Source organism: Parasteatoda tepidariorum, chromosome 12, assembly GCF_982258835.1.
Source record: "Parasteatoda tepidariorum strain Cologne lab strain chromosome 12, Ptep-v5.0, whole genome shotgun sequence".
In the NCBI taxonomy this organism is placed as follows: Eukaryota; Metazoa; Arthropoda; class Arachnida; order Araneae; family Theridiidae; genus Parasteatoda; species Parasteatoda tepidariorum.
The window spans coordinates 64,286,377-64,312,998 of record NC_141766.1 but is presented as its reverse complement, the minus strand read 5'-3'; the positions used below and the strand labels follow the sequence as shown (position 1 = coordinate 64,312,998).

The 26,622-nt window shown below is 29.2% G+C and overlaps 1 protein-coding gene across 7 annotated transcripts in view; it reads right to left on the bottom strand.

The window, feature by feature from the left end:
* LOC107446168 (glycerol kinase 5) overlaps window positions 1-26,622 on the bottom strand; it is an 85,086-nt gene that overhangs the window by 17,707 nt on the left and 40,757 nt on the right. For 4 of the 7 annotated variants that reach the window (XM_087155871.1, XM_087155869.1, XM_087155873.1 and 1 more), the window contains 5 exons: window positions 18,718-18,791; window positions 11,692-11,752; window positions 8,326-8,458; window positions 2,569-2,673; window positions 2,439-2,489 (listed from right to left, as the gene is read on the bottom strand). In XM_087155871.1, coding sequence (XP_087011997.1) covers window positions 2,439-2,489; window positions 2,569-2,673; window positions 8,326-8,458; window positions 11,692-11,752; window positions 18,718-18,791 — 424 coding nt within the window. The remainder of the gene's footprint in view (window positions 1-2,438; window positions 2,490-2,568; window positions 2,674-8,325; window positions 8,459-11,691; window positions 11,753-18,717; window positions 18,792-26,622) is intronic. The other 3 variants (XM_087155870.1, XM_087155872.1, XM_087155874.1) reach the window with 1 other exon arrangement.

The window sequence follows — 26,622 nt, the reverse complement described above, 5'->3', positions numbered from 1 at the left end:
TTTCTCTCTCAAATAATTCAGTTCCCCGACGAATCATCGATATGTCTAATAATGTGAAACAGATGTTATTATGTATTGCAAGTCGATGTGTCCACTGATATTGTGAATTTTGCAAATCTTGTGGCGTTTGTTAGATACGAAAAAAAACAAGAAATTCATAATGACTTTTTTTTTGTCAGCCTTTATTAGGTCACACAACAGAAAATATCTCTAATGTTATCATTAAATTTGTGCAAAGAAAACAAAATTGCTTGGAATAGATGTGTAGGAATAAGCACAGATGGAGCAAAAAATATGGTCAGAATTAATAAAGAACTTATTGCGAGAATTAAAAATGTTGCACCAAATGTCATATCCGCATATTGTTGCACACACAGAGAGGCTTTGGCCACAATTAAAATGCCCGCTGATCTACAGAAAGTTCAGGATGAAAATGGGGGGAAGAGATGGGGAATATCGAAAATTGTTTTAAAAGCTTGGCAGAGCACTTTTCTTTTCATTGCTCGTATTTATGTCTTTTGAGTTTTATCATCTTTCTCAACTAATTTTTTCTATCTTTTAATCTTCAATTCTGATCTTCTGCTGCATTTTTTTTAATTATTATTTTTCTTTTGCTAAATTTTTTGCTTTGTTTATACTATTTTTGTTAATTTTTTTGTTTTGTTTATACTATTTTCGCTAATTTTTTTTGTTTTGTTTATACTATTTTTGTTAATTATTTAGTTTGATTTTAATTTTTGTCTTTTTGAAATTTTAATACATTTTAATGCCTCCCGTTAAGAGGAAAAATTATACAGCTGCATTTAAGGTGTCAGCAATTAGAAGAGAGAAAGAAACTATGAGAAATGGCTTCAAAAAAGCTGAAATCATCCGGGGACAAAATGAAATCGAAAGTGATGCTGAAGTGTGAGTGATGAGGATGAACCCGAAATAAGCAATGAACTAATAAACCTATTTTGCTCTTATACAGAGGGTTCTGATTTTGATGGATTTTAAGTTCAGTGATATGAATATATAGTGATATGGGATATCTAAATAAATTATTCTTTAGTTTGGATTTTTCATCAAGTCAAAATTTGCTTGGATTTATCGTTTATTTCAAAAACAAGATTTTGGACGGCTGATCCAAAATCTTGGAAAGGTAAGATTGTTTCATTTTTATTTTTAGCAATGTTCATGGTTTTTGATTTATTAATTATAATTAGCAAAAAAAAAAAAAAAAAAAAAAAAACAAGTCAACAAGAAATTACAAAAAATAACAATTAATGTAAAAAAAAGTAACAATTAATAGCTAGAAAAAAAAGAAAAACAGAATAACAGTTAGTAACTAATAAAAAACAAAAGAACTGTTAAGCCAGGGATGGGCAAACTACGGCCCGCTGGAAGGTTTTATCCGGCCCGTGGATAGAATTTTAATTTGCCGATCAGTGGCAAAATTAAAATTATTTTTTTTTTTCCTTTTTTAACAAAGTACTGATGACCTTTTTACTTTCTCTATTTTTGTTCTGCAAAACATAAATTGATGGAAATAGTTAGCACAGACAGCTTCAATTGGTAAGATGCTGAAAGCAGAAGTTCGTCATAGAATAGCCTTAGATTGGCTCTAACTAGCGTTTGTCTTTCTCGTGGAATCTAATATAGGTAAATTGTACTTCACATTTGGCAGACTGCGCATTTTAAGAACCAACGAGCGGACAATCTAACAATCATCTGAAGCAGTTGTTTCTAAATATGCCAAAGTTTTTCAAATCATTACCAAAAGCTAGTTTCCAAATTTTAATACTTCATGCCCAGAAAATCAGCGCTATGTTTGCTTAATCTTACATATGTGAACAAGAGTTTTCAACTATGAACCTTAGAAAATATCATTTCAGAAGTGGACTAACAGAAAAGCATTTAGCCTTGTTCCTTAAAATAAGCACATCTCACTTCGAACCTTAATATAAGGAACTTTTAAAAATGAAATCGCAATTTCATTCATCTCACTAAATATTTAAATTAAAACTTGTATATCGCTTTTTTTTTTTAAATTTTGAAAGTTTTATTTGGCCCACCAAACATTTTTTTTTCTCGATTTTCGGCCCTCGACCAAAAAAGTTTACCCATCCCTGTATTAAGCGATGTGAGGGAAAGAAGGCGAAATAAGAACTGCACAAGTCGCAAGAGCTAATTAATCACTTAATAAACATACTGTTGCTTTTGTAGTACATATTATTTTACATTCAAAATTATTATCGAAGACTATTTTACACAGCGTATTATAGGTAAATAAATAACTTTTAAACTAATTTATTTCTTTGTGTGCCGTAATGTGTAAACTAATTTATTTCTTTGTGTGTGTAATTTATTTCTTGTTGTGCAAATTTCAAAATCGTTAAAAGCATGCAGCGACAAAAAAAAGTTGAGAATCACTGTTATAAAGAAATTAAAGAAATCACCAGGCACATTTAAGGCAATCTTATCTGAATTTTCTGGAATATCTACCAAGCCTGCAAAAGTAAAAAATAAAAATTAACAAAAGTACAAATGACCAAAAAGGGAGTGATCAAAATCATACTTAAGTTTTACCTATATTGCTTGCCCAAGACAAAACAGTTCCAACATCATGCACGCCACCTTCAATTATGTAAGTAGTTTCTGAAGAAATAGTCCAACCAACAAGTGGATAAAAACCTATAAAGAAAAGAAACAGTTCATTTTAGTTAATCAATGCACATATAGCAAAGTATAAAACTATTTTGTTTAAAAAAATACAAAATTTTATTTTCTTTAAAATCTTAATCTATTGAAAGATTTAAAAAAGTTTTAAAACCTTTATCACTGTGTTTAGTTGATGAGTAGCTGCCATACTAGCTAGAATTATCTTTTTATTGGACAAACATAATATGAAAGATAATAAAGAAAAAAATAACTATTTTTCAATTTGATATTTGATATTCATTATATTATTCATATCTTATAATCTTATTCAGAGCAAATAAGTGGTATTTTTTCAATTTTTAATCTTATTTTTTTATAGCTTCCAGCTTTGGTCCCCTTTTCCTCTTTCAAACAGTTCTAATTAATAGAATACCCAGCCACAATTTTCTCTAAAAATAGGTGAAATGGCAGTACCGTCTGTTATAAAATAGTTATTTCATCACTAATCTTTCAATTCAATGATTCACTATTTATTATTTTAGCCACTGGATGGCGCTGTTTAATTATGTAAGGTAAAATTGTTAATAAGTTTCACTTCACTACTCATCTATCCTCCACCTTGTTAAGAGCACTAGCTCACCCACTTATATTTACTAATTATGTTTATTTAATAATAAACTCTTATTTTTTAAAAGGCAATCTGAATTTTTTACTAAATTAATAATGCCTTAGTTCATTGAGTAACTCACACTAGATATTCCTGCAATATTGAAGCAAATAAATTGAAGACAATACAAGTGACCATGCATTGTGATTATCAACACTGTCTTTGAGAATGCTCTCAGGGGGACCTTGAGAAATTAACTTTTTATAAATTGTATATCAAACATAAGAACAAACAATGTTGCATTATATATTTCTTAAAATAAATATATATATTATATTATAATCATGTAAAAAGTATTCATTTTTTTTCATTAACAGTGATTGATTATCATGCAAACACCAACAATTAGAATAGTTTATCACCAGAAAAACATATTTCAACCAAAATCTACGTTAAAATGAAGTTTTTAGGTACTCATCTCTCTAAGTCATAATGTCTTTAAAAATGCTTGACCACCACCAACTCTGTTTAGTATTTATAATTAGTTAAATAAAGTAATATTTGAAAGAGTTTAGAATTACCCAGCACTATGGGACAGCAACTTTTAAACTGGTTATGTCTGATGTGCATTGAAAGATGTTTTATTAACTAACTTTAATAGTTTGAAGAAATAATTCATATCTTTTAATTTTCTTTTTATTTGTTAGACCTTTTTTGTTTTGAATTGCAACTGGTTAGCATCTCAATTTTTTTTTTAAAAAAATATGCATAGTTACATCTGCTGAAAGGCTTTGTTGGGCCAAAACATTTTGCTTCACTTTCTATATAGCCCGCCAAGCATTATAAAATACAACAGTGTTCCTTAAAACTGAATAAAATTAATTTTAATCAACAAAAATTTTCATAGAGTAAACATTAAAGCTTTATTTTACATTTGTACAGTTTTTCCATACTTTATTTATTTAATGCATTTTTGGTAAAAACATTTTATACTTAGCAGATATTAAAATAATTTAAATAAAAAGTCTAATATCTATTTGATTTTTTCTACTACAAGTCTTTGATTTAAGCTATTTGTATTGTAGTGTTGCTACAACTCTCTTTCTTTTTAGTTTTTTTATAAATGATTTTTTCTAGAAAAAGTCAAACAATTTGGTTTTACCCTACAAGATGAGTAAATAAATAAATAACTGACCTGCCCTTAATAGGGCATAATTCACAATTCAAGAAAGATTAAGTTTCACAACATAATAGGCAATGATACAAACAAACTACAACAATAGGCAATGATACAAGCAAATAAGTTATACAATGATTCACTAATATCACAATAAACAACCACTAGAACTGGGTGGGCCGCAACAACAAAATTAAAACCATTGTAAATAAACCATAGAAAAGTAAAATCTTGCAAGGGGATAAAACACCAGTATAAGGCAGCCCAGTATAAAAGATGATTTTAAAAATGAAAAAAAAAGGAGTAAAAGGTGTTGAGATAGATAAATCTAAGAGAACGATGAAACCAAGAAAATTGTAAAATCAAAAGCCAAAATCAGAAGAAGTTAAAAATCATAAGGGCCTGTAAAATCTAAAATCAAACAATAAATTAATGATAAGAACAAGAAAATTGATTAAAATTCAAAATTAAAACAGCCTAAAAAGTACAAAACTCTAGTTAAAACAATCACAACATCAAAACAAAATCTGAGTATACAATTAAAATTCAGCAAGTTGAAAGATGATATAACTTGATAAAAACAGTGAGACACCCAAATAAAATGAGATATTGGTAAAACCTAAGTGGGCAAGATAAGTGATAAAGTGTCTGGAGCAGGCAGGTTCTGATGCTAGGTGATTATATTTGCTAGTACCTCTTCAAGCATGGTCTTGATGATTGTTTTGATTTTATTCCTGCTGGCCAACTCTGTGCAACACTGATGTTGACTTTTACCTTCAAATTGATCACCACAGAGTGTCTGGAAGTGGGCGTAGTCAAATACGAGGTGGTCTATTGTCTGTTCAATTTGGCAATAGTTATAATTAGGAGTTTTGTTAAATAACCTGTTTTGGTGTACCCCCAGTTGAAAATTGATTTAGATAAAAGTCAGCCTGCAGACGCCTTATTGAAGGGTCCTTGAAAAATTTAAACGTCTGCCGGCCTCTGCCACTCTTGTTTCCACTGTTTCATATTATGAGCTTTTAAAAAGGCTTTGATCTGGGCGGTTGTACTCAGGACCTCAATATTGACCTGACCGATGCTAGTGGCCTGTTTGGCTGCTTGATCCGCCTCCTCATTGCCTCTAATCCCGCAATGCGCTTTTACCCAATGGCATTTAATATTTTGTCTCTACAGTGATTTCGTGTCTTCGATGATGGCAAGTTTAGGAGTTGGGTCGCCAAGGGCCTGCAAGGAGGAGAGCGAGGCAGTGTATATTGCAGCATGTTGATAGTCCCTCTCTGCAAGCCAAAAGAGAGCATGAATAATGGCCATCCTACAAGATGAGTAAAACCGGGTACACATGTTAAATCTACGGAAAATTTAGAAATACTAGAATTTTTATGAAAATGTAACAAACTTTTAATTTTATATGGCAATCGAATAAAATTATGCATGTAATATATTCTAAGCCGTACTCAAGGGGGGAGAGAAAAGAGAGGAACAATTGTCTTAATGAATGTACTATTTATTAATGTCTTTTTTCAATAGAAAATGGCAGAAATTTTTTTTTATATCTATTTAAAAACTAGTTTCAGATAAAGAGTCTTCATAAATATTACAAAATATGAAAATAACGCTTTTTGTGCTTCAGAAAGAACCCCACAATAAATTTTGTCCTGTGTCCTTTAAAACCTTCGTTCAACCTTGGATGTAGTTATCTTCTTCCACTACAGCTTTTATAAGCCCAGAATAGAAACACATCAAAAGGGGCCATACTAAGTAGTACCCGGTTTTATACCATGAGCAGAGGTATTCAAAACGAAGCAATACAAAGCTACTTATTGGGCCATATCTTTATTGTTTGTAAGGTTATGAATCTTTAGTAAATGTAAGATAAGCTGATATAAAAATTATTTTAATAACTGTAATGACGAATAAATAAAGGTAGCTTAAAACCAAGAAAACTTTACAAAGTTCACATAGTAAAACAAAATTATCTACATAGATCACAGTTTACAAATCATGGTTACAGATTAATTAACAACCCACCAATATGGTCAATACCGTCCTTATGCAAGGGCACACACGGGCAGTGGCGGGGGGCCTTAGGCACTTAGGAGGCCCTTCAGAATCTTACTTTTTATAAATTTTATTAAAAAAAAGCTAAGAATAAACAACATTACATTATATTTTTTAAAATAAATATATTCTATTGTTGAAAGTGTGCATTTCCCCCCCCCCCTACAAATAGTGATTGATTATCATGCAAACACCAATAATTTCAATATTTTAACAACAATAAAACTTAAAAAGCAACTGAAATCTATTTTTCTACATTCCAATGAAAATTTTAAGCATTTGGGCATTGAAAGATTTTTAATAACTGTTTAGTTAAACAAAAGAATGCATGCCTTTTGAATTTATTTCAATTTGTTATACCTTTATGTTTATTTGATTCAATTATTTTAATTAACTTCCATGCTTTTGAAAATTATTTTATTATTTAAGGATTGCAACTGGTTAGTATCTCAATTTTTTTTTTTTTTTAATTATGCTTACCTTAAAAATGTTTGAGTTTTCAGGGTAATCAAAATGAGTTTAAATTTGCTAAAATTTTTGCATCATATCTTAAAAATGTTTTATTTTATGTATAAGAAGTTTTTTAGTTTGTTTTTAAACATTATCATGTATAGGGATCTAAAAAATTTATAGGGGTATAAAAAATGTTATAGGGATCTAAAATATTTCGTGCCCGTAGCGGGCCCTGCATGCTATTAAGATGCCCCTGCATATGGTCTGTCCTTTGTCGTGATTAATAAAGTTTAATTTAGAGTTTGTCCACTAGAGAACCGAAATAATTTTGCCAAAATTGAGGAACCTTATTTTTCTCTAATCTTCCCTATATATAAAAATGGAAAGATTTTTTACTTCTCTAATTCAATTTAGATTTTAAGTAAGAAAAGATTATGGTGAGACTAAAATTATGGTGTTCATTGTCTTAGAAAGTCATACCTAGGTTATCATCTATTAAATTAAAAAAGTTAAAGAAAAGAAGCTCAAAACATTCCGTACAAAAAAAAATTAAAAATAAATTTTAGAAAACTCCATTGGGCAAATGCCCCATTTGCCACACCCCTTCGCTAGTTTCTTCTTCACCCACTTTTATTCTGAATTGTGGCTACATATTTTAACTATTTATATTTACTTTGGGGGAGAAAAAAGATGCTGGAATCTGTAGAAAATAAAATAATTATAAAAAAAAGACAAAATTATAATTTTTAATGAATTTCATTTATGATGAAAAAATTAAAAGATTAAATTTCAATTCTTATACGAAGAAAAATTTCTTTTTTAATAATTAAATTAAAATTTTTATTGATCCCCACAAAATCTTTTTCACAAGGCCATAAGAACTGACTTCCATCACAGCTGAAATGAGTGCTTGCAGGGAGGATGGTCGATTTGGCTGGTTACATAATCTGTGCTCTAATTCCTTCAAAAGGTGTTCAATGGGATTTAGATCGAGGCTCTGAGAAGCCCAGCCCTGCTTTTGAACACCCATTTCATCAAACCACATCTGTGCAAGCCTCAATCTGTGAATGAAGCAATTATCCTGCTGGAAGAGAAATGGGCCAAAATATTGCTATAGAGTTGGGAGTGCAGCATTGTCCACATACATCTCAGAGTTCATGTTTCCAACCACAGGAACAAACGGATCCAGGTCAAACCACAATAAACACCCCCACACCATTATGCTTCCACCAACATAATCACCGGGTGCCCGGTTACTTTTGGTCAGATAGTGTAGGTGATATTCATATAGAACTGCATAATTTGAATAAAGGTTAGCCTCATCTTAATGAAATGAAAAATATGTTACTACACTAAAAATATGTTAAAACACTAAAAATAGAAATACCAATACCACTATAAGCACCAAATGGAGAATTCCCAGTATTCATGGTAAGAAATGAACCTGTTCCCATAGTACAAGTCATGTCATACTTTTTGAAACAGCCTGCTCCAAATAATGATGCTTGTTGATCTCCAACCTTGAATACATAATTCCTTAAAATTAAATGCATAATTCCTTAAAAATATACTCTAATTTTCCAATTATTATTTTGTACAACATATTAACCTTAAAATTTTTTTGTGTCACATGAATGATTATTAAAATACAGTCAATGAAAATGTTTAACAGAATTTTCTCCAGGAGAGATTGTGACACAAAGTGAAAACCCCCTAAAATTTTTATGTGCAAGATATTACTTTATGTACCATGGATGTTTAGTGTAACATAATTTTCAGAAATATTATTTATAATTAAATTACCTACCAATGGAGAATGTCACACTTTTATACAGTACAGAACCCGTTATCCGGAAATCAGAAAACCGGAAAACCAAAAAACCGGAACAAAATTCAATAAATTTTCTCGCCATTTTAAAAAAAAAAAAATTTTTTCCTCATAAGATTTTTTACGATTTTTCTTTCTTTTTTTTTAAAGATTTTTACCTTACCATCATTTTGGAAATAATCATTAGTGTATTACTTCATCATTTTTTCTTATTTTTAAGATTATTTCAAAATTTTTTTTATTTTATCTGGGTTTAACAATAAAAAAAACGGCTTTTTGTAGCGATTCAGAAAATCGGAAAAATCAGTTATCCGGAATAGCGATGGTCCCGACCGTTCCGGATAATCGGTTCCCTACTGTAGTAACTAATATAAGAAATATCTTAGTTCTTACAAGAATCGCAATATTGCATTTTTAAATCGCATGAATGTGATTTTCGCAAAGTTGGATTTTAATATGACGTGAATTTCACAATTTTGGAATTTAATATAGCACGAATATGAATCGTAATATTGGATTTTAAAATTGGGTGAATACAAATTGCTATGTATAACTCATTGTGTGAATTAAAATCGCAATGCACATCTTTTAATTCCCGAATAATTACAAAAATTGATATTCGATGTTGCAACAGCAGTAATGCAAATCCCAATATTGTATTTTTAAAACGCGTGAATATGAATTGCAATGCTGTATTTTTTTTTAAATTAACTTTTTAATTAGGTAAATACTGAAATCAACGTTTATTATTTAAAATCACATGAATAAGAATCGTGATAGCAGCGGATTTCGGTGCAGTTCCAACTGTTGAAAGTGGCGACGAACCGTGAAACCGTCTAAATCATTAGTGCATAAATGTCTCGTTAACAGAATTTAGCAAAAGTTTCAAAATTTAAATTTTGAAACTTTTGGAATGGTCTTGAGATGAGCGGAATTTCGCGATATTCCCAAAAAAACCCTTTGCTCGGCTTTTAATTGTTTGACCTGGAAAAATTATACAAACATCCCGGAAATCCAGGGAACACATTGTATACAATTACCCTTGTTTTTTTAAAGGAAGGAAAACAGTTTACTAGTCGTGTTGCCTGAAAACAATAATAATACAAAAATAAAATAATACATTACGTTTAATACAAAGATAAAAACAAACTTTAACCGTTGAAGATAAAATAAATATTGCACCTAATGAAAACAAATTGAGACCTACATTGCAATCTTCCTTATTAAAGTAAGTTCATTACTTTTCTGTAACTAGATACTTAAGGAGAGTGCATTTATACTTGGAATTCAAATGAGGGTCTGTTAGTTTATACTAACCTGCAATCAGTAATTACAGGGTTGCCACTCAAATCAGGAAAAAAAAATTTCTGTTTTTCCTGTACATATTATACACAATAATTTAAGCAAAACACTGTGCTCTTCTTAAGGAAAAAAGGAACAGATGAGCATACTTAAAACAAATAATGTAAATGAAGTAGCTTAATATAGCTGAAATATCCTTAAATATTCCATAGATTACACTTTGAGTGGTTACCATTTTTTAAATGACCAAAATAAAATGACCTGTATTTTCCAAGCTATTTTAAGTGATTTTTTAATTCCCTGTATTTTTCAGGTTTTCAATCCAGTGATATCCCCTACTGACCGTAGAGACATGAGCCTCCAATGAAGGAATAAGTGGCACCCTGAGAAAATATAAAATAATTGCTCCCTGCTGGCAGTGAAATTCCTTTGTTAGCATTTCATTGGATTGCAAGTGCATTGTTGATCCCAGTTCTGTTGGAACTCTGTGAAAATGAATGTTTCTTCTTAGTTTCCAAACCCAGAGGGGTTCTGGGTTTGGAAACTAAGAAGATTTTATATGGTGCTATGTAACATCCATAGTTTCTGCGATTGCAACAAAGTACGAAATACCAATTAGTGTTTTTTTGACAATTATTAAGAATCAACAATCAAAACACACAATAGTCAATATTCAATGTTCTTAAAGTCTAACTTAAAGGAGTATATTTTCACCTTTTATCTTTTGTTTATTAAATTTTAATCTACAAATATAATTTTTACAAATTATAATACCTGCCAACACAGGTAGAAAAAAATCTAGTTGATTTTATGAAATAACATAAATCTCATTGTAACTGTTGCATAATGTACTAAATATTTTACATATAAGGAATTTTAGGGATTTTTATTGTCATCAGAACAGAAAAACTTTAACATTCTAATAACTATATAAATGGTCTGTAATATTTTCCATTTATGATCAACATTAAATGAACTAGAAATGTTTATTATGTTAACTCATTTTTAATAGTAATAAACAGGTAATTTTTAAGAAAAGTTAGTTAAAAATTTTTACAATTAAATTAAAAAAGTGATGAATAAAAATAAACTGAAAATTTTAGATAAAAAAAATCTTCCAACTATTTACTAACAATGAGACTTGCTTCATTATGTATTAGCAATACTTATTCAAATTTTCAAACAAGCAATAAATTCTATTTCAATAAGAATTTTTAAGAAACTTTCTAAATTTTCGAAAAAGTACAAAAACCAGGAGAATTTTTATCAAACCAGTAGACCAGTAGAAACTGGCAAAATCCAGAAGTCTACTGGTAAATCCAGTAGATTTGGCAGTTATAAATTATCTACAAATATCATTTAAATTCTTTAAAATCTTTCCTTTCGTGATTTGTTTTTAAAATCATACGAAATGCAATTTGCTATTTTATTGATTAATGCAAAGATATTTTTGCTACCTTTCAACTTCATTTTAATGAACATTTAATTTTTGTTAATTAAATTTTGATTTACAAATATCATTCTTACAAATTATCTACAAATATCATTTACATTTACCACTTAATCATTTAATTTTACCACTATCATTAAATTTACCAAAAATTTACCACTTTTAATGCTTACCAGTGCATGAATTGGTATTGGAAAGCCAAAGATTTCCTCAGATGCCTCACCAAAGGAATCACTAGAAAAGATTATTGCCAATAAAAGAACTGATATTAAACTTTTTGCAAAAACAATACGGGATAACAAAAAAAGTGCATTCAATGGAAGAAAAAAAATTTCTTACTGCCCACAAAAAATTATAAAAGACTTTTGAAAAATAACTTTCTTTTTAACTATGTCCATAAGAGCCGTGATGGCTCAGTGGTTAGAGCATTTGCCTTTCAATGAGGTGAACCAGCTTCAAATTCCAGCAATGGCTGATTGATACAAATTCCACAGACGGCTTGCACCAACCACAGTTCTGATGTAAAATATCTTCAGTGGTAAATGGATCATGGGTTAGAATACCCTTGGGGCCAAGTAAACCGTGGGAGGTTTTCCTAACCATGTAACACAAATGAGGTTTAGTTTCATCAAAAAGTCCTCCATAAAGGCAAATTTCTCCCAATACTAGGTCCAGGAGTTTCCTTGTCTTCCGAATTTGGGTCAATATTACAAGATTACAGAGTTGAACATTAAGTCATAAAACCTAAAAATTGGGTCTGCTGTTCAATGATGGTTGTAAAATAAAAAATAAAAATCATGTCCTTAAGCATCAAATTATTTAACACACTAAAAAACTGCAATATTTTCCAGTTATGATTGACATTAAATGAACTTGAAATGTTATGTTTTATGTTTACTCATAATTTTGAATAGCAATAGGTATTTAATTCATCAAAGATAGTTAAAAGATATTTTAATTAATTTAAAAAGGAAGTTCTGAAAAAAAAATAAACTGAACCTTCTAGAACCAAAAAAGGTTCTAAACTGCTATCTATAAATGAGGCTCACTTCATTATGTATTAGTAATACTTATTTAAACTATCAAGCAAGCAATAAGCTGAGGAAAAATTCCATTGCAATGGGGATTTTTTTTCTTTTATTTATTTATTTTTTTAGTAAACTCACGCAATTTTAGGGAATTTCCTAAAACGTACTAAAAACAAGAATTTTTATTAAACCAGTAGACCAGGAGAAACTGGCAAAATCCAGTAGAGTTGGCAGCATGTATAATAAATACGCTTGGAATAAAACTTTTCTTTTAACCATGTCCTTAATCATCAAATTAATTAGCACACTACATCAAAGTAATTCCTTAAATAAAAATAATTACAGTAAAAACAAAAAAAAATTTTTCAACAAATTGAGTGATATTTATTTTTGCTATAAAATTTTGCTTTATCTGTACAGTCCGCAAAAAAAAAAAAAAACGAATCACCCTGAATAACTTTTGTTCTAATGATCGGATTTTCACGAACTAATTGTCAATCTTAATGGTTCCTGAGGGTGACCTCAAATATGCCAATTAATTAGTGCTAACTATTAATTAAGTTACGAAATCAGACTCAAAAACTTACTTTCTCTGAATAAACACGTATTTTTTTTACATATTTGGAATCTAGACACTTGAATTAGGGGGGGGGTAGACAAAATTTTATAAAAATTGGGTGGTAAATTGGGTAGCAATAAAGGTTTATATATTTGGCGATAGTCCAGAAAACCGCCAAAAAAAGTCGCCTGCGCAAATGAATATTTTAAGATAACCCATTGACTAATTCAAAAGAGGAATGCTTAATTTTACTAGGTTGGTAGGCAATCACGCTCTGACTGAAAAAAATTGAAATAATGTTTTGTGATTGCTCGGAGAGGTTTAATTAATTGTTAATAGAAAATATCTCGAAGTTTCTAGGTAATAGACAATTTTTAAGCTGATTTCTGTCCAAAAAGCAAAAAAAATTTACTTTAATCCCCTTTGAAAAGATTATTTGAATCGCTTTATAAATTATTTATGATTTTCTAAGTTTTTAGATTTTAAATAGATGAACTTTTTATCTGATATTACTTAGATTATGCTGTTTTTGCTATATTTATTTGAGGATTTCATACTAAAATCAAATTAACATAACTTATTATAGCTATATACAAAATTTTAGGGATAATCATTTTTACAGCTTTAATCGAGTCTTCCAGGCAAGAAAGTTTGAAGGAAAAAAAGTACTTGAAAAATAAAATTTAGATTGTATAGTAATTCTAATGCACATTCACAAGGTTTTCTATAATTTACAATGTTTCTTTTGTCTATAACTCAAGGAATTGTTGAATGTTTAGTGGCATTTTAAAAACATTGAAATATGTTATGTTTAAGAATAAGATATTGAAATAATATGTTGCATATTGTATGATTCATTGTTTAAAAAATCGCTTCATTCTGCTAGATATTTAGGTTACATGGGTTTCTTTGGATAAAAATGATTAGCAAATAGCATCCTCATGTCAAGATACATTTTAAAACTTACGTTCGCAAATTCACCATAAAATATCGCACAGCATATTCTTCAATTACGATATGCTACATTTACCCCCAAATAGTGCTACTATAATTATTTTTGTTTTCTTACATATATCTGATACTTTCTTTTTAAACAGAGCTTGTGAGATCCTTAAGATACTGAAATGAGGGCACAAAAACTTAAAAGATAAAATATTTAAATTCATTAACTCAAATTATCTGGTCTCAAAATTTTAATTTTTAAGTTAAATATAACTTTTAATTTTTAAAGTCATAAGCAAATTTTTAAAGGAACACTGACAGAAAAGTTTAATCTCCCAAATATCCAATAGCCTGTGCTTTTCTCAATATGGAAGAATTTATTTCAGAAAGAACATTTGGTTAATCAAATTTTGGCACTGAAGCTGATACAACTAACATTGATAATGAAGGTATCTTATTGAAAACTGATTTTGTGATAAGTCCTCTTAAAGCATTGTTAGTTGCAAAAACAATTGGTTCCATAAGTAAATGGTTCCATTGAGAGATGGATTATACTCAAACTTCAAAACTCCTTTTTCTCATTTATTATCCAGTGAAGAATTCTAGAAATGGTACTGGAAAATTAAAAAATAATTTCGAAGATACATTTACAATGGCCAAAAATTTGGGAAAAAGAGGAAGGTTAAATCAAAAGAAAAAGAAAAAAATTATTTTTTTGCATTAACTTCAGAAAAAGAACAAAAATTTAAAGAAATTGAAAGAGCTGAAAAAAAAGTTAAAGCAGAAAGTATGACAAAGAGAGAAAAAATACTTAAAAAGATAAAAACAGCCTAAAAAAATATGGAGAAAAGAGTAAACAAAAAGTGATCTATTTATAACAATAATAAAAACATCATCGGATTACACAATGATAAACATTCATAATTTAGAACGGACTATTAAACTGTGAGATTTTTAAATTACGTATTCAAACATATTTTACTAAAAAAGTAACATTCTCCACGTTAACTGTGGTTATATGTTGTAATTCCAAGAAAAATCTTATTTTTAGACATTTGTGTGGCCTATGGATTCCTAACGAGCATCAAACATTCTCAAATTTAGTGTTTATAGTTTTAGTGTAACCACCAAAAGCTTAAAACAATATTATGTAAGTTATCGAAATTTTTTCCACATAATTTGCATTTAATAACAAATATGTCGACACCATCATTTAGCTAAAATTACAAAGTTTGAAATTATGATTTTTTTTAAAGACAAGCTAAGTTTAAGTGCTCCTTCATTGGTTAGTTTACCCTACAAGATGTTGAGAAATTTGCAATGTTGTGAGAGATGCTTAAAAATGTTGACTACGTATTTTTATTAATATTTATGAAATATATATTCAAGAAATTGATAAATGCATTATTCAAAATCTATGCATACGTATGTATATTATTGAAATTGTATCAGTTATTGAAAAACAAAATCAAAAAATAAAAATAATCACATTAAATTAGCACAATCTGGTGTATAATCATATTCCATCAGAAGCACACTTTTATAAAACTAGACATTCGTTGAATAAAGTGTTTTTTATTCAAATGGTTTTATTCAAATTTTTTTACTAAATTGCAAATAAATCATTAAACGACTAAAAAAAATATCCTATTTCATAGTTTGAAAGAATTAAAAATAAAAAGATTAGCAAACGGTTATTAGCGAAAAAAATATGAATTAAATTTTACGCTACGCGCGCTAAGTCAAGTTCATCACATTTTAATATTAATTGCCCCATTTAATTGATTCTTTATTGTCGCCAAATTATTTTTTTAAAAATAATTAATTTTAATTTTTCTCAGCTTCTAATAAATAAAAACAGTTGAAACTTTAGATTTTTCAATTAAAAAATATGGTATAAAAAAATTCATACCTTATAATTCAAAATGTTTTCATCCTCAATTTAATTAAATAATAAAAAATAATTAATAATTATTAAAAATTATTTTTTTCATGAAATTATCTTTGGGTAAATGAGTTTTATGAGTGGGTGCAATTTTCTTTTAATTGCTTTAATAGTTTTAAAAATATGACTAAAAACGTAAAAAGTGAAATTAACATTAAAGGATACGAACTTTGGATCACTCTCCTGACCAAACTATGGGAACCGTATTTCCCAGATTGCGGCTACCCCCTATATTTTGAAGGTTAAGAATCCAAATATGCAAAAAAAAATATATGTTTATTCAGAGAAAGTACGTTTTTGTGTCTGATTTTTTAACTTAATTAATAGTTAGCACTAATTAATTAGCATATTTGAGGTCACCCCCAGGAACCATTAATATTGACATTAGTTCGTGAAAATCCGATCATTGGAACGAAAGTTATTCAGGGTGATTCGTTTTTTTTTTTTTTTTTTTTTTTTTTTTCGGACTGTACATTATACAGTAATGTATAGATTTAAACAAATGTTAATTATTGAAAAAAATCTTTACATTTTGTACAGCAGAAACAAGACTTAAATTTCAATTTATCCGAGGAAACTTTATTGAGGGTTGCCACTCTAATCTGGAAAAAAAATTCCCTGGGTTTTCCCTGTACATATTATTCACAATATAGTAAGAAGAAAAACACAATCACTCTTGAGTGAGCCATATTTGGGCTAATATTTAAAACAAATAATGTTATAGTAACTGAAATAGTTTAGTATAGCATAAATATCATCTTTAAATATCCCATGGATTGAACTTTGAGTGATCACCAATTTTTAAATGGCAAAAAAAAAAATCACAGGTTTGTAAAGAAAAACTCAAAATGTAGTTTAAATTAATGATACTAACAATTCTAATTTTAATTGTTTATTGATCATTAAGAAGAGTTTCTTTCCTCAAAATATTATGCCATGCAATACATACCATTTCAAAGTAAAATTTCGCAAAAGCATATAATTCAAGATTGACTATTGTCTTCCGCGCATAATTGAATAACAGATAAATTATTTTAATAAAATTGTCTAGAAGCAATTAAAACAGAGCCGACTGTAATTAATTGCAATTTAAAATTAAATCACAAAAGAGATGCTAGGCATGTGCCTTGGACACTGATTCCAATACAATAAGCAAGCTTTTTTATCGTGCTAGGCCAAACAAAAAGCATATAGTTGGAATTTTATCTAATAGATAATGATATTTTGATGCATATCTACCGTAGTTAAGTTATCAAATGTAAGTAGTATAGGATTTATTTTCAAACCTAACTAACTGAAAAAAAATATTTAGCAACTAGAAAAACAAAAAAGTTTTATAGCACATGTTTATAAAACGTGAAATCACCAACACAGCACCTAGTACCTGCTATCATCGGTATCAAGAACATAAGAGGAATTCTTCAAAAGGTTGCACAAATATTTATACCGATTCAAAGAGCAAGCAGTCAAAGGTACAATACTCTGCACTACTGTTTGGCATAGATTATTTTATAAAGGTCCATCATTTCTCGTTCATAAGTCATAGAGCAATTGTCAAGATTTTATTCAAAGCATACTGTATATATGGCATAAATAAATACACATGTAGATAATAACAAAATAAATATTTATAATTATTCCATAATAAAATAGGATAATTATTATTCTGAGAAATTTTTTTTATTGTCAATTGTTTAAAGCCACTGTTATTTAAAATTGATAAGTATTAGTAAAAAATATATGAGTATAACTTCCTTTTCAAAAGAAATGATTTATTTCAAACCTGTAGAAACTGTTTTAAAGATTTTTTGCCTAACAATTTTAAGCAATTGAAAATATTTTAACTAAACACACTAAGAAACCTTTTCGAAAAAAAAATATTTTATGATGATCATGATTACTTAATGATAATTGAAAACTTAAAATTTTGGTTACTGCTACAACCTTGAAAAAGCTATTACAACCCTAGTAACAATTATACCTCGGCCCCAGTTGGGCTCAATATTGGGATGTCTAGATTTTTTTATATTGGTCCTATGCAGTGTCAATATCGGCTTATATATAGGGCTGATATTGGCTGAATAATGATTACAAAATATCAGGTGAATCTAACAATTCTATATAGGGTATATTGGTAGTCAAGAGGCAGTAAAATATCGGGTGAATTGGACAATTTCATATAAGGCCCATATCAAAAAAATATCGGTCTTTGAACCATTATTGAGCCAAGGTTGTGAATATTGGTCCAATGAGGATCCAAGCTATTTTGTTGCTACGAAAGGTTCCAACTCAATTTTCAAAAAATAAAAATTCAATGACTTTCAGGGACATGTAATCAAATACCTTCTCAGTAATAGTAGCATGCTAAAATTAACGTCAAACAGATTTTATTACATTGAAGTAAATATTAAATTTATCAATTTTACATTTTTTAATAGTTATGGCAATTTTTTATTATATGTAGAACAGAGCTACCAATGGAAATGGTTTGATAGTTACAGTTTAAATGTAATACATTTTGAAAACTTCATCAATAGAGATATGCTTTTTTTTAAAAAAAATTGCAGAATAATAAATAATTTTTAATAAATTTGTCCAAGAAGTGACCTGCAAGCAAAAAGTGCAAAATTAGGATTTCTAAAAATTAATGAGAAAAAAAATACAACAACGAAGAGGAAGAATCAAATAAATCCTACTAAATAAAAAGAATCTGGAATTAACTTACCAAGTATTCAAAACAGTTGGAAGAATCATTGTAGGAATACCAAATATATTCAGAAGCCATTTTGCCCATTTCATCTAAAATAATTACTTAAGTCACCAAACATCAAAAACTATTTTATAATTCATTGAAGAAATATTTATTTCACAAATGGAAAATTTAAAATGAATATTTATTAAAGACAGGACAATTCATAGGCCTTGAATTGTCCTGTCTTGTCATGTCCATCTTGAGTACTGTCTAAAACAGTGATTCGCAACTACTGTGCCACAGCACTTTTGTGTGCTGCCAAATTTTAGAAATGATATAGTATAAATCATGTTTTTTTTTTATTACGAGAAAAGTTTAAATTAAAAAAAAGTACATATATATTATATATATATATACCGTATTTTTCGGCGGAAGAGCCTAGGCAGTATCGAAAAAAAGTTGTATTTTTCCTAGATGCGGCGCTTCCAACGAAATATTTTTTTGTAGCAAAAAAATTTGTCAAGCAAAGTTATTTAAGATTAAATAATTTTCAGAGAGAAAGACTATTTTAAAAAAAATTAATAACGAAGTCGACGAAATATTCGCCCGTATCGCGAACTGCAGCAGAACATCGCCAATTCTTAGAAAACTTTCGGCAGCAGCCTATAAGAAAATAAATAAACAAAATAATAATTTTAAAAAAACATCGCATAAAGAGAAAATTTAAAAGGTATGCATCTTGTATCCACCCCCAGCTTAAGGAAAAATCGCAAGCTAGAAATCTATTTAGCGCCTAGGCAATTGTAATTTAAGAGAACAGAAAAGGAAGAATAGGACCCTAAATCAAACTCACGGGATCTAAACTCACGGGACTGGCGAAATGCCGAACTTCGGATCTCTTTCGGAAATTCCAATATGGCCCCCAAATATTACTATAATTCAATTCCACTGTTAATTTAAGAAAAACCAATAAATTTAGTCAAGTTTCGATCGTAGATTATGCTGGGGTGAATTTAAAACCGACCCATCTTAAGAGAAATTTTACTAATCAAAATAATAATCTATATAATATAATCAGGAAGAAATAATCAGAATCCTATGAAGAAGAAATAATCATTTCTTCTTTAGAGCGAGATCATAGTTCTCGTTTTTTCTTTTAGATAACATTTTGTTTTAACAAAAGACGCTTACCTCGCAAGAAAGAAAAAAAAAAGCTAACAGGGAACTACAAAAAAAATTTTTTTTAACAATTAATGCTAAGAAACTGACAAGCCAAAAACTAATAACGATAAAAAAAAACAACAAGCAAGCAGCAATTAACAAGTAAAAATAAAAAGCAGCAAAATAAAAATAATTAATGAATCGAATAAAAAACCGCAAAAGGGATAAATTTATTTTATTGTCCATGTGGTAGTTTCAATGTCAACTGGGTGTGGCCAATTTATGGTCAAACAGAGGAGGGAAATTTGGGGGCAAATCAGTAAAGCACAAGCACAGCTGTCAAGATTGATTGATCAGTTTTTTTCCAACTTCCATTTCTTTATTTTGTTCATTGGAAATGCAGGTGTTTTTACTTCTCACTTTATTTTAAACTGCTTTAGAAACAGATGTTTCCTTTGATACAGATTTATAAATTTTTTTTCAAGCTTCTTTTTTATTTTTAAAAGATAAAATAAAGTAAGTTACTTCACAGAATAAAATTCTAAATAAAAAGAATATAGCTGATTTTTTTTGTCTTATCAATATAAATTTCTTTAAAAAAAAACGAAAAAGATTAGATCAGATAAAGTGCCGAATTTTGGAATGCTGGATTAGGGGTCCCATACCCTTTTCTTTTCCCCAACCCCTTTATAATATAACTGATTGATTCCTCATAAACAGCTCCTATAGAAATGACACGTGGAGGAGGTGGGGTGCACCTCTCTTTTAAGCATTTTCTTCTCTCTTTCTAAGTTGAGTCACATTGGGTTATTTCCATTGAAGGAGAGGGCATTCTACCCACTAAAATTCCACCCTCAAAGATTGTGAAAGTGAAACTTATTTCCCCTTCGCTCATTCCTTCAGAATTTTTTTGGGCCTGCTTAGTTATTTTTTATTCTTGTTATTATTAGTTATTTCGTTATTATTAGCTGTTTCGTTATTATGTATTAGTTTTTCCTCAAATTCTTAACGGTAATAAATTTTAAAATCTTTCTTTTAATAAATTTTATTTTATTTTTCTTATTACATTGTTTTACGGATTTCTGTAATCAGTTCAGCCTTAATTCAGCTACTGAACATATAAATATTTTTTTTGCTGTTCTTCTGTTTTTTGGCGCGGTGCCAACTGGTAAGAACAACTTTATTTTACATAGTTTTGTTGTTTTCTTTTTTTTTTTTTTTTTGCTGAAAAAGAAATTTTTTATTATAATTTAGAAATTAAAACTTTACTTTATGAAATGCATAAAAAAATGTAATTTTTTATTATACAGATATTCTAAATGGTAATTTAAAGGTCTCTTCTAAAAGGATGCTGATATGCGCGGGTTAGCGCCATTGCGGCACTTACTATAATTTTTTTTTAAAAAAATTCATTTTTATCGAGGTGCGGCGCTTGCGACGAAGCGGCGCTTTCACCGAAAAATACGGTACTTGTTATAACTTTTCCACTTTTTAAAGGCGTGAACATCTTTTCCAGCGATCTTAAAATGTTCAAATAAGTAGAAAATTTAATGACTATTAAAATTATTAAAAGAAAGAAAGCTAAATACTAATTTACAAAAGGAAATAAAAGCTAACAATTAAAATCAGCTGTGCAATGAATAGTTATAAACACAAATTAACAAAGGAAAAAAACAAGCTATTAATTAAAAATTAGCAAAAAAACAAGATTGGGTTCATAATCCATTTGTGATAACGAATATTTCTGTATTTGATTTAACTTTGAAGGAAGAGGAAGAACTAATTTTACTCTCTAATAAACATGATTTAATTTTAAAATGCTTGGTTGAATCAATTAATTCACTTTGGATTGACATTAGATGTGATCATTCCATGATAGTCAAAAAAGCTTTAAAAATATTATTACAATTTTCTACATATTTTGTGGGAATTCGGATTTACAGTATTAACCAACATAATGATGAAAAAAAGATCGAGACTGTTAAATCTAGAAGACGATATGAGACTAGCATTTTCATATTTGTAAATGAAATTATAAAAAAACATCAAGCTCAAATTTCCCATTTAAAGTATTCTTGTTTTTAACTCGTAATTAATCCCTTAATAAACGTACTGTTATTTTTGTAGTACATATTATTTTATTTTACATTCAAATTTATTATTATTATAATCTATTTTACGCAGAGTATTATAAGTAAGTAAACAACTTTTAAACTTATTTTTTTCTTTCTGTGCCGTCAAATTTTGAAATCAATAAGAGTGACAAAAAAAGGTTGAGAATCAGTCGTCTAAAAACTAAAATTTCTACATAGAAATGCAATTGGATAAGATAAACATCCAGGATTATGTTATTTAAAATGAGATATGGAAAGAAATAAACAAATAAGATAGCATACATACCCTCCAACTTTGCCTACCTAGCCATCAGTAGCACTCGTGCAACACACATTTACGACATCCCGCAATATTTGCTATGCTCAGATTGATACTTAATTATATTCACTTATAATTTCAAAAAGCAGTTGATAAATATAAGAAAATAGATTTTGAAACAAGCGTAAAATGTTATTTCACATTGAGAAATCTTTAAAAAAATTAAAATGCCATTGACTTTTAAAAAATCATGTTATTTAGATAGTACAATTTTAATTCACATACAGGAAGGTACACTTTTCTAAGGATATAAAATTATTAAATTGCAAATGAAAGTTTATTGTACATTTATACAAATTTCAAAGAAAAATAATATAACATCTCAGTAAAATGCAAAAAGTGAACTCTCCACAACTTTTTCTCTACATTCATTCAATTGTTACCAAAAATTTTTTCACTTATTTTATTTAGGAAGGTCAGATTCTAAGATGCTTCCTATTAAATATTTTTTACTCCAAATTTTAAAGCAATTAAATCAAGAAAACAATTTAATACTAATTTATTGAAAGAAAAATGGATTATATAAATGAGTTTCTTCCTAATAAAACTTTCAGAATTAGAAAACAATATTTAAAAACTTATATCATCTAAAGCTTACACATTAAAATTTATTCTTTAAGAGGAATGAATTTGTATAGACATTAACCAATAGCTAAATTGTTTCAAATCTTTGAATTATCTATTATAATTAAGGAGTAAAGCATTAATTAAGAAATCTAATCTATAAGCAAATCTGATTTTAATTAAAAATACCCTTAATTACAGAAACAGTATCTAAACCGCTCTATGCTTTTTCAGTGATGAATAACAAGCATTTTTTGCTCTTTTTAACTCATCCTCAGTAAATTGTGCATTGTAACAAACTCCCATGCTTAATTTAGTGATTAGAATTGATTCTAATGTTTTGGTACTCAGACTCGAGCGATTATCAGTTTGATTTTTACGAATCATGCTAAAAATTCTCTCAGGATCCAGTATTACTACTGGGAATTGACAGAATTGAAAGCATTATTTTTGGCAAAGCCACATATCTCTTTATTCCATTGTTATCCTTTAACTGGCTAATTTTATGCCATGCCTCATCTACTCTGGTATGATTTAAAATTTCAGAAGAAAAATTGTCTGCCTGATAAAAGGCAAATTCTAACTCAAGTTGATCAATGTCAATACCACAATTAAACAAATCATAAAAATACTTAAGAGATGCAAAATTTGCATTCTGCCTCTTCAAAATGTTTGCCACAGAAGCATGCTTAAGAAAATCATCCTCTAAAGGAAACTTTTTGAGAATATATTCACATGCAGTGACAAAAAACTTTCGCACTGCCAAAAAGAACTCAGTTGTATCTTCTGGCGTCAGATCACTCAAAATAGATCTAGCACTTGATCCTATTATAAGAGACTCATCAGGTTTTTGATACTTAGGTTTCTGAAATTTCACTTGTAACAGAGAAGACTTGGATTTGCTTATGGTAGAAGGCGAAACAAATCGTACAAGAAGCTCATAATATAAGATCATTAAATCATCATACAAAGTATGGATAGAAGGTTGCTCTTTTTGCAGGGCAACATTTACCTTGGTGAATACAGGCAATATCGATGTAACAAAAACACAATATATCTTTGTTTTGTTTGATTTAAGTAACTCTTTTATTTTTTCTGAGCTAGCATTCTCTTTAACATCAGACTGTGGAAAAAAAATTAGCAATGGGTCCCACTGCTCAACTAGTCTCTTTAGAGAATTTTCTAAACTTAACCACCGAGTTGAAACATGTTTTAAAATCTTGTGAAGTTTCACATCACATTCTATCTGACAGTTTTTAAATTCATACTTTCTTTTACTACTCTTTTCAAGGTAGTAAAAAACTTTTATCACCAAATTCTGCACATCAACGGGCAATGATGCTGTAGCTTTTTGAGCTGCTAGATGAACCAAATGACAAGGGCATCCAATGAATTTTATATTTGGTTGCTTCTGTTTTATATAGCTCAAAACACCTTTATTACATCCAGCCATTGTGTTAGCATTATCAGAACTGAATGCTATGCAACTCTCCCACTTCAGTAGATATTTTTTAAACTCTCCATCAAGAAGTTGAAAAATTCCCTCACCAGTGCTGTTAGTTGATTCAGATAAAGAAACCAGTGATGATGCGATTTGTCCTTTTTCTTCATCATAATAATTAAAAATTAAAGGATTTAGCTTTTTATCTAATATGTCATTGCTTCCGTCAGTGGAAAGAGAAAATAATGATGTTCTGAGCTTACTTAGAGTACTCTCTCTTATCCCCTCAGCTGTGGAAACAGTTATTGCCTGGGTCTTGGTATGTCCACACCCATACTTTTTTGCAATGTCGGAATCTGGGAGCATTTTTTTAAATAAGGCGCCAGAATGATCGGAAGCAGATAGAGAAATATTGTGCTCAATTAAAAACCGTACGAACAATACTTCTGCTTTAATCACACCATTTTCTTCTAATTTTGCAGAATAAAAACTGTTATTAGGTTGCTGATGCACCTGTGCTTTTGCAGTAGCACAATGTTTAGGACCGATCGCGTGTCGGCGACAATCATCCAGTCCACCGTGGACAATAGAAAATTCCGAACTACAAATAGTGCATTTCGCAAAGCCTTCTTTTCCCGATACTAAACAAGGAAACTTTTTAGTATATTCCTCTCGAAACTTTTGATTATTCTTCCTCTTCTTTCGTAATCCATCGTCATTAGAAACTTCCCGATCCTGATTAGATCTTTTCAAATAACGATCCATCACAATAAAATTTAATAATAAATACACAACTTAAAAACTAACGCGATAAAAGCTGGATGAAAAATAATCTAAAATTTCAAACAAAAACTTATCATTCTTTTAACATCAGAGCAGCAAAATTCAAAGTTGTTTTCAAAAATTTTTATTGAATTCACTTCACTTCACAGGGTGTAAAGCAAAAAACTAACGTAGTTTCTCAAAGAACAGCTGCATTCAGGCAGATTACAATGGCGCCACCGATGAGTAACCCTTCATAATTACGTGGTTTCTCCCGACCAAGGCTAACAACTCATGACGTCATTTTCGGCGATACGCAATCAGTGACGTCACCACGCTTGAAAGACGACAACAGCGGATAGATCGGACAGGCGCTTTCGTTTAATCCGTAGTATTTTACTATTCACCCATAGCTCTGTAGTTTACCTCCAATTTCCGTAGCAACTACGGAAATTCCGTAGCAGTTGGAGGGTATGTAGCATGTAAAAATCAAAACATGATATATGCAAAAATAAAATGTATAAATAAATTTCCCTCTTATCACTGTTGAATAAAAGAAATTGACTTTGAAATCAGGCTCTATCCTAAACATTTATTACATAAAAATTGAACAAATCAATCACATAGCTGCCAACTTGTTAAAAACAAAAATAGGAACACAACACATAAACCAATCAGGGGAAATTATGACACAAAGCGAAAAACAAAATATCAAAGGCAATAACAATCAATTTATAAACCACACACATTTCATATTTAACATATTTTTTTCAGCTAACAGATTTAATTAAATTACTTACTAATGAAGAATATTACACCTTTGTAGTAACTAATTGAAAAAAAAAAACTTACTTCTTCCAAGAATCGCAATATTGGATATTAAATCGTGTGAATATGAATCACGATATTATATTTTAAAATTGTGTGAATATAAATTGATGTCGGATTTTTAAAATCCTGTCAATTAGAATAGCGATATTGGATTTTAAAAACACGAAATACAAATTGTGATCGGAATTTTTAAATCGTGTAAATACAAATTGCAGCCCGTAACTTTTAAATCAGCTAAATATCAAAATCGATGATTGATATTAAAATTGTGTGAATAAGAATTATGATATTAGCAGATTCTGATGGAGTTCCAAATATTCAAAATGGGGAAAATCAGCCGGATCAAAGGAATCATAAACGTCTCGCTAACGTGATTTAGCAAAAGTTTCAAAATTTAAATTTCAGACTGCAGAATTTTGTGAAAATGCATAGCTGATTATGTTTTTGATAAACGAAAGTCTGAGAACCAATGGTCTTGAGATACGCGGAATTTCGCGATATTCCCCCAAAAAAATCATACAAACATCCCGGAAATCCAGGGAACACATGAAATTACCCTTGTTTTTTTAAAGGAAGGAAAACAGTTTCCTTGTCGTGTTGTCTGAAAACAATAACAATACAAAGATAAAATAAAAGATTACGTTTAATACAAAGATAAAAACAAACTTTAACCGTTGAAGACAAAATAAATATTGCACTTAATGAAAACAAATTGAGACCTACATTGCAACCTTCCTTATTAAAGT